The sequence below is a fragment of the Numenius arquata genome, chromosome 7, assembly GCF_964106895.1.
Source record: "Numenius arquata chromosome 7, bNumArq3.hap1.1, whole genome shotgun sequence".
In the NCBI taxonomy this organism is placed as follows: Eukaryota; Metazoa; Chordata; class Aves; order Charadriiformes; family Scolopacidae; genus Numenius; species Numenius arquata.
The window spans coordinates 37,416,462-37,428,588 of NC_133582.1; the positions used below are offsets into that span (position 1 = coordinate 37,416,462).

A 12,127-nucleotide genomic window follows, 5' to 3' on the forward strand; every position below is an offset into this window, starting at 1 on the left:
ACTTTGGTGTTACTGGTCTTGCTTTGGGAATCATTGAGTCAACTGAGGCTAAAGGAGACCCTCCAGCTATAGGTACTGCAGAGATCACCACGGTTACCAAAGTCACAGGAGAGGGAGGTTCCCAAAGCCCGCTTGCCCGACTTCAGTAGGGGACACAGAGACATGCGTGTTCATGGAAAGGGAAGGAAATGTGACGAAACAGCCCTCGTGACTTGGCTATCCAGAGATGACCATCCAGCCCACAGGGCTCTCTGGCCCAACTATTCTAAAGAATATTTTGCCAGACAATGAAATCAATGAGCAGGCCCCGGAGGAATCTGAAGGAAATTGTGTTTTTCCTGCAGTTAAGCAAAGCACACCACAAACCCCAACAAATACTAGGATCCCAGTACCTACGGGTGTTAAAGCCAGCTTTCTAGACGCCATTCCCCGCAGAGCAAAAACATGAACTTTGGGAAGCAGCCTCTCAAAAACAAAATCATAAAATAACTCCAGACCCCATGGCTGGCCTTGCAATATCTTCTGCGATTATTTCACCAAAGACTACGAGTATTTTGCACTCCAGCTGTTGAAATAGATAAAGGAGTGATTTATGATGGGCACAGCAATTCTCAGCTCACTGGTGGAGTAGCAAACGAGCAGACAAACAAAACCTGAATACATACCAACGCAGGTGTGTCCTTTGTACAGCCCAGAGGGGAGCTCGGGGGACGGTGGGTCGTTTCCAGGGGGGAGAGGGGAGGAAGAGGCAGCCTTCAGCAGAAGTGGGAGCCAGAGGATGCAGAATAAATTAAGGAACGTTTGCCTAGACCTCCTCATCCTAAGGAAGGAAAGAAAGGAAGAAATCAGGTGGGAAGGACGCACATGAACCTGTATCCCCTTAATGCTCAAGGAACATCCCGCATCCTTGTCTCAGTAGCAGCTTGAGGAGAAAGGAGGCTGGTGTGCCTGTGTAGCTATATGTGATGCAGGGGCTGCTCCCCAGGTGGGGACACACGTCTGCCCTCTCAAGGGGTGCACAGAGGATCTCACTTGTGCATCGCAGGAGCTCTCCCAGCCCCTGCCCTTTTCACACCCCACAACCCCATTCGGGGCGAATCTGCAGCCACCCACCACAACCCAGTGAGTCCCATATATGTGGCTACCCCATGACTGGGCTGGGAAGACATCCTCACGGCCCCAGGTTGCTCTCTGCACCCCCACGCGCCCCCGCTGCCCCATTTGCGGCTCTTCCCAACCTGCTGGCCTGGGAGGACCACGAGGGTTGCATGAACAGCTCTGGCTCGGCGTTCCCCTGTCTCCTGCTGTAGCAGCGGATGACTAACGACCTTAAACCACAGTAGTTGCTGGAGCCACTCAGCATTAATAACGCAAGACACTCCCCTGAACAACTAGTCTTGCAAAAACAAAAAAAAAACCTAAACCCAACCCTACAAACCCTTCCTCCCCGCCCCATCGCTCCGCTGCCCTCCTCTGCAGACAAGAAAAAAAAACCAAATCTATCTCCGGCTGCTTCTGTAAGATTTTTGACCAGGGTTTCCGTTCGGGAGCATGGGGCATGAAAAATAAAAGAAAGAGGCCACTCGGGCCAGAGCTGCAGGGGGTGGGAGAGACAGGGTTCCCACGCCAGGATTTTGCCAGAGTTGAGCCAGGGGGATGGGAGGCAGCTGCTGGCATAAGGGCAGGAGCCGGAGCTGAACCCCTCTTCTCATCAGCTCTGAGTGCGTCCGTTTGCAGCCTCCAGCTGCCTGTAAGGCTTGAAAAATCCTGAGCTTTTACTGCTTTGGCAGTCATGACGACTAAAGGTTTCCCTGCCTCTTTTTTTTCCAGCTCTCTCGCATAAGGCAGAAACCCGTCATTCCCCAGCCTGAAGCAAAAGCAGAGAGTAAAACCTATTTAAATGACATTGCTTCAGAGGTGGAACAAGCCCAAACAGCTAAATCCCAGACACTGTGGATGCAGGGATGGCTATAAAGATACGATGTAGGCAGTGGAGGGCCAAAGTTACATCCCGCCTCTGCCTTTTTGTATAACCCTGGGCAAGTCTCTTACCCCTCCAGCGGGCCACGAGGACTCGTCTTTCCACTCCTTGCCTGGCTTTTTCAGAAGTGGGCAGGGTGTCGTCATGGGTTGCTAAAGGGCAATGAGGAGCCTGTCTCATTTGGCATTCCTACATGCTTCCTGGGCATAATTAAAGGAGACTCGTAAATGGTGTTGTAAAAGGAAAAATAGAGAATATAATAAAATCAGTGATTGCCTGCCGAATCCTCAGACATTCCTGCAGATCAAGATGACTGTACAGTGATCAGGTCAGCCTTAGTATTTAATGTGGGTTTTTTTTGCAAACCACTTCTTTTTCTGTGGGAGCCTGACCTATGGCATTTTTAAAGTCAGCCCCAGAAAGTTTGCCTCAACTTTGATAAGCAGGATGTGCCTTGCGATAATGACAATATAATCCAGTGGCTCTGGGGGAAAAAAATAAAAAGAAATAAAAAAAAAGAAGAAGAAAAAAAAAGACAGTTAAAAGCTTCAATGTGAATACAAATCACTGCATATCTCCATTCTCTAAGCCAAGCCATTGGCTTCTGAATTTTTCTTCTAAAAAAGAAAAAAAAAATAAACACAAAATAGAGGTAATAGCTGTTGCCTGAGATTTGCAGACCCGCTCCTGCTTATCATTCTCCCTATAGCTAGCAATGCTAGTTTTCTTTTTTTTTTTTTAATAGCAGATAAACAAAAATGATAGTGCAAAGTACCTTATCCATATGCCAATCCTACTGAAATGTGCAGGATGTTTTTCTTAACGCTGTAAAAACTTGCTATAAAAAGACACTGTGCTACAGCGACTGCAGCTCCATTAAACCCTTTTTAACATACATATCACTTGGTTCCCAATGACACTTTGAAGTCCTTTAAAAACTCTGCATATTGGCTCATGAGCGCTTGCTGCAAAAGCAGAGTTCTAATAATAGGCAAGAAAAATCTTCCTAGCAGAGAGGTCTTTGGAATGGTTTCCGCTTTATATCTATAGCAAAATACAAATCTAAACAACAGCACTTATAAAGTATATAGATAGATCCCAAGCTGCTCCCAGGCATGTAAACCTGCAAAGCGTACAGCTCGAGCCCCATAATCGGCTGTCTTATTTTCTTTCATTTCAGGCTGTGGAAGGAGTGGTGAGATAACCCAGAATGGTGTGTAACACAGAGCTGGGTTTTGCTATACCTTATGCGTTTGCCAAGCTCTTAAACCAATTAAAGGAAACCCCAAAGCTTTTAAAATATGCAGTCTGGTCAGGCAAACGAGGGATTTGCATGTGTAGATTTAGAGGACAGCTGGGAAGGTGACACACACCCCTCCCCATCCCCCTTGGTGTTAAATCTTTCTCCTTCCCACTCAAATCAGATAGGAAGCCCTGCCTCTCGCCAAGTAGGTTTTTATATTACTTCCAAGTCCCTAAGACAGTAAGACCTAAAGCCGTCTTGGTACAACAGCGAAGGAGCGCATGAAGTTGTCTCTTAATAAGTGCATGAATGATGTTAATAGGAGGTAAAAACCACATTAGATCTGTCCCAAAGGAAGAGACTGGATCATATCTGCTTCCATTAGGCTTGTGTACAACATCTAAGCCAGAGAAGCAGACCTGGGACAAGGGTGACTTGGGAGATGGTGCCTACCTAAAAATAAAGACTCTGGCAGCAGAAGACCAGAGCTCTGCCCTCTGCAAAGCAACAGAACACAGGGGTGATGCCTGGGATGTCCCCCGCCCAGCAAAAGTCTGGTAGGGTCCCCCTGCAGCTTGCAAGCATCTTTGTCTCCTCAGCTCCCTTGATTTTTTTAATTTTATTCACGTAAATAGAACTGAAAACACCACCAACATTTTTTTTCCCCCTACAGGTGTCCATCCATCACTTCTGAAGAAGGGGCAAGCCTGTGCAGAGTCAGAGGTGTGGTGAGTACACCACCTCTTGCAGATAGGAACCTGTCAGTGCTCTGGCAATGACCCAGCCCCACAGACACCCAGGTGAGACTGTTAGACAGAAGATGTAAGGTCAACCGAATTTTTTCAAGGCTGAATTTGGACTAGTCATAATGAATACATGAATAAAAAAACACGTCCATACACATCATATACACCTCCACACACACACTGCTGTTTCCTGCCAAGGAAATGGGGGGAACCTGCAGCTGCCCCCATTCAGTACACAGACAAGGAGGGACATACGTTGCCTTCTCTGTAGCGTTTCAGTAAAACACTGCCCTGAAGGAAAGTCCTGCAGCTCTCTGCAATTCGCTCTCAGGATGCCTGAACACACCGAGGAGCTTGCTCCTCTCACCCTGCTTGATGGCCAAGACCGTTACGTCATAAAAACATAGAATCATAGAGGGGTTTCTGGAGGAGTTTTACGCACACAAGGGTCTGCAGAGCTAAATGCCGGGTAGCTTATTCCCACAGACAGGCCAGCAGTAAGTGTGATGCATGGGGGACATGCACATAAGAGAGAGCTTTGGCTGGGGGTCATCAGAGAGGGCTGCAGGGTCTATGGGACCATGATGTGCCCCACCTGGTAACCCCCAGCTCAAGCTCTCCAGCTGCACCCTCCAGCCTCTCTCGATTCAGGCAGAGCTGAGAGAAACCTGCACATGTGCGTGGCTGCCAAAAACTTGAAGCAAAGCACAACAAAGCCGAGCAAAACCTAACCTGAATTTCCAGGCAGATTCAAGGCAGAGCAGATGGTGGCAGGGCACGTGCACAGCTAGCAAAGAAATCCAGTCCCCATGGCTGACTTCCAGAGGAGTGTGGTTGCTGGGGTTTGAAGGACCTACAACACTCCTTCGTTTCATAGAATCATAGAATGGTTAGAGTTGGAAGGGACCTTAAAGATCATCGAGCTCCAACCCCCCTGCCATGGGCAGGGACACCTCCCACCAGACCAGGTTGCTCAAAGCCCCATCCAGCCTGGCCTTGAACACCTCCAGGGATGGGACAGCCACAGCTTCTCTGGGCAACCTGTTCCAGTGTCTCACCACCCTCACAGCAAAGAATTTCTTTCTAGTATCTACTCTAAATCTCCTCTCTTTCAGTTTAAAACCATTACCCCTCATCCTACTGCTACACTCCCTGACAAAGGGCCCCTCCCCATCTCTCCTGTAGCCCCCTTCAGGTACTGGAAGGCTGTTATAAGGTCTCCCTGGAGCCTTCTCTTCTCCAGGCTGAACAACCCCAGCTCTCTCAGCCTGTCTTCATAGGGGAGGTGCTCCAGCCCTCTGAGCATCTTTGTGGCCTCCTCTGGACCCGTTCCAACAGGTCCATGTCCTTCCTGTGCTGAGGACACCAAAGCTGGACACAGTACTCCAGGTGGGGTCTCACGAGCGCAGAGTAGAGGGGTAGAATCACCTCCCTGGACCTGCTGGCCACACTTCTCTTGATGCAGCCCGGGATGCGGTTGGCTTTCTGGGCTGCCAGCGTGCACTGCAGGCTCATGTTTAGTTCCTGACACCTAATGCACACTGGCTTGTGTAGTGGTGACAAATAAGCTGGGCGACAGGTAAGGTTTCAGCCTCCCCTGTTGCTGCCCCTGGTAAAAATGCTATGGAACCGAGTTGGGGTTTCTGATTTTCTGAATAAGGGCTCAAACACAATTTAAGACGCACCCTTTCCCCAAAAGAGACGCTTTCATGTGATTACCACTAGAAACGTGAAATAAGATGCGAGGCTGGAGTTATTCTCAACACTGCTTTCTATAATGGATCCCTAAAGATCTGTTTATGTATATAGCAAATACACTGAAAAAAAAAGCCTTCAAAAAGAAAAAAAAAAAGCAAATACTTGCATGAAGCCCCAAAACAGGACATGTAAGCATCGATATGTCATCTGTCAGGACTAAGGACCACTTGGCTGAAAAGGGGAGACAATCCCTTGAAATATGGAACAGTCATCTTAGGAAAGGCCATCAGTTGGCAGCGTACCTGTCCTATCCTGTCCAAGTCACTGCACACATTACTGCCTTTTTTTACTTTTCTTTTTTACTATTCAGTTAGATTTCTGTTACATATTTATTCTTAAGATGTATGCCTTTTCTTTTTTTTCCTTCTTTGTCACATTCATGCACGCATTTTTTGATGATTAAATGTTATCTTGGAAGGCTTTCTCTCCCCCTCTCTCCTCTTTGACATGTTGTTCAGTTCTTAAGGGAACAGACATAAGCCTTGTATTTTTGTGTCTGGAGAGATAAAACCTGCAGGAAGAAGCCTTTGGATCAAAGATCCTCTCAGTCCTTTTTCTTCCTTTTATTTTCAAAACGTCCTCCTTTGTGCCCTTTGACTCTGAAGTTCCCACTGGTTCGTTGCATTGGTTATTTTTCATTACTGCTCTCCGAATTTCTCCGACTGTCATAATCATCTCTGCGGTTGGTGCATTATCCCTGGCATGGATGAACATTTCCAAAGCCCCATGTGGATTTGCTACTGCACCGCAGCCAACTGAGTCATTCCCTCTGCCCCAGTTTCCTTATCACTTTCAATTCAAGTTATGCATCTATTTCAGATTCTCCCTCCATCTCATTGTTATTCAAAGCTGCAGGGAAAGCATTTAAACCAATATTTTCCTACACTCATATCTGAAAATTTTTTCCAAGCTATTGCCAAGCTGTAGCTGAGATGATTATCCTTTCTTCTGCAACCTTTAATAAAATTAAATGTCCCAGCTTGCAAGAGCTGTTGATATCTCCACTCTTGGAAATGTAAATCACTGACACGACTTACTTCAGTTTTGGGTATAACAAAATGTGGGAATAAGATTCTTGGGGCTTTCAAACAGGGAACCTGTGACAAATACAGCTGCATTATTGGTGACACAGTACATTTCCTTCCTTGGTCAGTTTTAGTGCGGTAAAACAAACCTGGCTGTTGTGTTCTTACTACATGCAGATGACACTATAAATTCAGAAGTAACCTCACCAACACAGATTTTGCAGTTAGAGCTGTGCGGGCACAATTGAGGGCCTTTTCACATCTAAAGAAGAACTAATTCTTGCAATTATCTAGACAAAAGAAACAACTCTGGCGATTAAGGAGCAGGAGGGTGTGGCAATATTACTGAGAAAGGACTAATTAGAAAGGGCTTAGTTAGAGCACTTAGATAACAGAGTCACTCAGAACCAGCTGTAAATACAAGTCAGGAAGCCTGGGAAGGACTCTGTGCTGTCCTGCAGTTTGGGTACTCATTTAAATCCCAAAGAAGTAAGAGCCAAGCATTACCAAGTCAGCATGATGGCGTTTTTCTCCCATTATTGCCTTGCCATAAATAGCTAGTAGCCTGCTAGGCAAGCCAAAAATCCGCTCTACTGCATCAATCCCCGCAGAGCCATCGCTATTGCATCAGGGTTTTGTTAGAACTGTAACCCTCCATCAGGTTCCCAGTTTAGCACTGATTAAAGCCGTGGAAGAGGGGGAAAAGTTTGCCCCAGACGCTGTCGGGTTGTAAGTGTTTACAAGGGGAGCACCAAGACATGGAAGGAGGAGAAAAATAAATGTTTGATTACGTTTGTTCCATTTGATCTTTCCTCCAGTAACGCAAATAAAAGAAATGCAGCTCGACAGCCTCTTGATCTCAACACAGAACATGTGCCAACAAAAGATAATTATTCCCAGTGTTTGGGTTAAGGAACAGTGCTAAATGTCATCAGAGGCATTTTTAGCATGTACCAAAGTTCACGAGATTATTTAAACATATCGTTTGAGGCTTGTACTGAGACTTCTGCGCTTGGAAATGGGACCTTTACAACATATGTACTGTTGGTGGCACTTCACAGTTCAGTAATACTGTGGTATAATTATACTGGGGGATTTCTCCCCCCCCCCCCCCCTCTTTTCAAAGAGACATTTCACTGATTTGCTTCAATAATAAAAGACCTGCAGGTGACCTGGACAGTTTCCATCAGCAAAATGGCCCTGCAGGGATAGGATCCATCATCCATAGATGAATATGCAAAGGCAGTGCAAGCTGATTTTTTCAAATATTAATTAAGCAAGTGACTGGTCAGCCAGGCACATAGAGTTTTCTTGCTCCATGGGAAGTCAGACTGTATGAATGTATTCAAAGCACTTGAAGGACTATATATTCCCTAACTCAAACAAGCTGAGGTTGAGGTTACAGACAGTAAAGATTGCACCCACCTCTCTGATAATCTGGCCTTACACAGACAAGCCAAACTCAGGCACGAGTTCAGCCCTTAACCCTTCACCTTTCAGATCTGTCACTGAAAATTATTTGCACTCATCTGCCTTTTCACTTGCAGCAGATTTTATGCTGATGCCTGACATCACTTAGTCTTGCATATATATGAGAAGACGACAGGGGCAGCTGGTTTTAATTACCACCATTCATAGCCATCTCACCATAAAGCAGAAATGTGCCTCTCCCAAACGGCTCTGCATTCAGAAAGTCTTTCTTCCTTCTTTCTTTTTCCTTTCTCTGGCTGGGCATCCCACAGATTTATCTCTTCCTGGTTTCAGACTCAGAGCTGTATTTTCTTTTTTTTTTTTCTGACCCATTCCAGAAATTCAGGTATTGGGGAAAATACTCGGTTAAACACAACAGCGCTGGTTCAGGCTCCTTCTGAGGGATGCGGTAAGGTGAGCGGCTGGCTCTCGATGCAAATCTGATGAGTTAATTCATCCCAAAAGAGACTTGAACCTGGAGAAGTCAGGCATGACTCCTGCCTTCACAACGAGGAACAGCCCTGCGGGAATCAAAACCAGCAGCACAAGGAACATCAAACTGTAAGCGAGGGAGAAAGCAGACACTGCATCGCATTTTTTCCCCACTCACGCTGTGCCCTGAACGCAGAATATTTCCACCTGGTCTCCGGCCCCTCTGCACACATTGGAGTCATTAAATCATCCATCAAGACACCATCCTTTGTGCATGGTGGGATAGCTGCCTGCCTGCCTGCCTCCCTCCCTCATTATTGGCCTTCTGCGGTCCTTTTCAGCCAATTCAATGAAATATAAATAGCATTTCAGATAAACGTTCACTCTCTTATAATACCTTTCCAACCTCTTTCTGCTCTCGCTCCGGTTGTATAAAAAAGAGCCGTAATATCTTTCAGTGAGTTACTGAATCCTTTTTGAACCCTGATATAAGTTCTTACAAGGTTTATTAAATATGAGGTGTATAGGCATCCGCATTGGTAAAGTCTAGCCAAGGAAATTATTCAGACAAAATGAGCAAGCAAAATTCTGCCTTGCAAATCAATCTGACATGATAAAGTGCTTCAAGCCTGGTGATGCTGGACTCACCTCCTTTTTTCTGCAAAGATCTGTCTATAGCCACCAAAAAGTATGGTTCAGCCTTTCCTGGCTCTTTTTTTTTTTTTTTTTAAATAAAACTACTGGACACCACAGCAGGGATCATCTTTTCTTTGCCTAAATAATGTAGGGTGAATGCTCTACAACTAGACGGTAAGTAGAGAGTGGGCGACTCAGGAATGTTACCCAGGATTTTACTGAAGCGTTACACAGAAGTAGTATCTCCTCTGTCTTCCTGGCTTAGAAAACAAATAAACACTGGAGTATTTATGGATTTTGCCTCCTGGTTACTTGTTCACCACCATTCATCATTTAGACTTAGTGTTTATGTATATTTAAAGCAACCAACATAAATTAACCACAAACCTTGAGGGTGTTAAATAACCTCCAGTAAGACTCCTTCCCCTCATTGGAGGAATTTCCTAACATGAAAATACCTAAGTAAACCTCTTGGTCTAACACTATGCCCAGAAGATCAAGAGAGTGCAGACTGAGCGAGCAACTTCTACCCTCCAGACTTCACCACTGAAGGAAAACGGAGCCTCTCCATTGCTTCTGGAAGGATAAGTAAGTGGAAATGGATTTTGGGGACACAACAAAGCAGGTCTCTCAGTCTCACAAGAAGGTGGCAGACAGACACCCCAGTAGTAAGGCTGTCACTCTTCACTAAATTCCCATCACATAAAGCCAAAGAAGAAAACAGGCACGTTCTAGAGATCTCCAGGCCCTGAATTGAACACAAACCAGCAGCTGCTTCTAGCAGTGATCAGAGCCCAAGAAATGTTTTTCCAGGAAGCAGAAATCATAATTGTACAGCTGGGTATGCCCAAATCTATTCCATGCATAGCAGAAACATCTCTATTTGCAATCTATGGGTGCGCTTCTTCCTGGGCTGTGGTGATGCTGCAGATGCCCAGGAGGAAGCCTGAACTTCTTCTGAGCCATACAGTGATAGTGGTGTTGGTGAAAGTCCAGATAAAAGATAACGTGCAAGATAGGGAATTTCATTTCATATTAGTAGTTGGGCAGGCAGTAGACCAAAGTTTCCAGAAGTGGAGCACAGCATAGAGGCAGATGTCCCAGCAGCATGGCTGGGGTTAACACCAAAAGAGATGAGCCTGGACACCCCAGCCACAATAGACAAAGTTATTTATGCAGCTATCCAGTGATCTGAGAATCTAGGTCTCCTCAGTGTTTTTCTTCTACCCAAGCCTTTCCCCTTTTCACCCTGTGTAGTCCTCTGGAGCCAAATTCCTGCCTCGGGAGTCTTTCAGAAAGGAAGACTCCTGGCCTGAAGCTCTGATGTGGAAACCATGAAAGTTGGTTAAGAAATTTTAATGATCCCATGTCGCAAGTTCCTGCACATTTAGTGATAAGGAAGTGAGAAGAGGTAGGAAAGACGTAGGAAAGTCATTTTCCTGACTAAAAGTGACCATCTGGGTTTGGGTATCTCTGCTCTCCTCCTGACAGCTGGTTTTTGGCAAATGCTTAACACAGACCTTCTGAAAAATCAAATCCCAGTTAAGCCTTTCAAGATGAACAGCCAAAACCCAGAAGCATTGCTGTGGCAAAAGGTGTATAGGAAGATTAGGAACTATTGGATGCTGAATAGGTAAAGGAAAGTTGCCCAATTTTTTTTTAGGATGTACAAAGAAACTTTCTTTTCCCTGAAGCTGGTGTCATTTCCAGCCCTTCAAAACTAGAGAACACTTGCCCTAGATGTATTTGGTGCATCACGCTATTTATGCAATAATTTGCGATGCAAAATTCATAATTCATGTGTCTACATCATCCCTTTGCTTTAATCCTACATCCAGCAGTTTCTTTTGATGACTACTAAAAATAACCACAGTCACCACAGATGAAGGTGAACTGTAACTTTTATCTAAAACTCTCTGGCTATATTTATCAGGTGATTGCTTATGTTTTCGGAGAGGTGACCCAGTCCCACTCCTGCCAAGCACAACAGCGGCTCCATGGGCTCCCAAGCCCCTACTGTGCCTGTGCACAGCGCTTGGGGCGGCATCCTTGGTGCTCCCCTGTACCCCCAAGGAGGATCCACCTCACTAAAGGGCTCCCCTAGCACAGTGGGCTTGTTTTCTGCAGAGGATGCTAAATATTTCCACCCGGGACGCAGGAGGGAGGATGCTCTGGTCCACAACTTCTCCTGCACGTTTAGCTGTAGCCCTCAGGAGAGCATCAGGAGATGAAGTCAGAGGTGCATTCCCTAGCCCTGGAGATGCAGGCTATTTGGTGTGTCTCCTACACACTGCTGTCGGGCCACCATTCAGGGTCTCTGAACAGGGTTTTCACTCCCTCCAGTGCAGCTGGTGAGCAAGCAGGCAATAGGAAAGCGCGTTGATATACCAGGAAAGCTTACCTGATGGTGGAAGATCATGGTACCCAGGTGAAAATGAGTTATTCCCTTCCTCTCAGCCAGATAAAGCAGAACACGCTGCTAATATGGGCTCTCTGAAGTGCTGTTTTGTATTTGCAATAGGAAGGACAGTCAGCAAGATTTCCAGCTGTACTTCTGCACCCCCACCCAAAATAAATAAAAACAAGAATTAAAATGCTGAATTGCTGGGATACCCTGACCCAAGACCTCAGTCACTAAAATTTGACCTGCTAATTGCCACTGCTTATAAAGTAAATACGTTAGGAATTCTTTCCATCCTCACCTTTACTTTGGACTTTACTCCCCTTGGCATAGTGTGGTCACTCAGATGGTAACCCTTGGCCTTCAGGACACGACTGGTGGGTCCTTGGCCTTTTTGATGGTGCCTGTCCATGGCAGCTGTCTGGGGGCACCCGT

General features: G+C 45.9%; 1 protein-coding gene across 1 annotated transcript in view; it reads right to left on the minus strand.

Moving 5' to 3' along the window:
• The window catches only part of AOAH (acyloxyacyl hydrolase), a 97,404-nt gene extending 96,041 nt beyond the window's left edge, over positions 1-1,363 (minus strand). The window contains exons 1-2 of the mRNA XM_074150457.1: positions 1,239-1,363; positions 666-820 (exon numbers count right to left, since the gene is read on the minus strand). Coding sequence (XP_074006558.1) covers positions 666-820; positions 1,239-1,363 — 280 coding nt within the window. The remainder of the gene's footprint in view (positions 1-665; positions 821-1,238) is intronic.
• Positions 1,364-12,127: the final 10,764 nt, after the last annotated feature.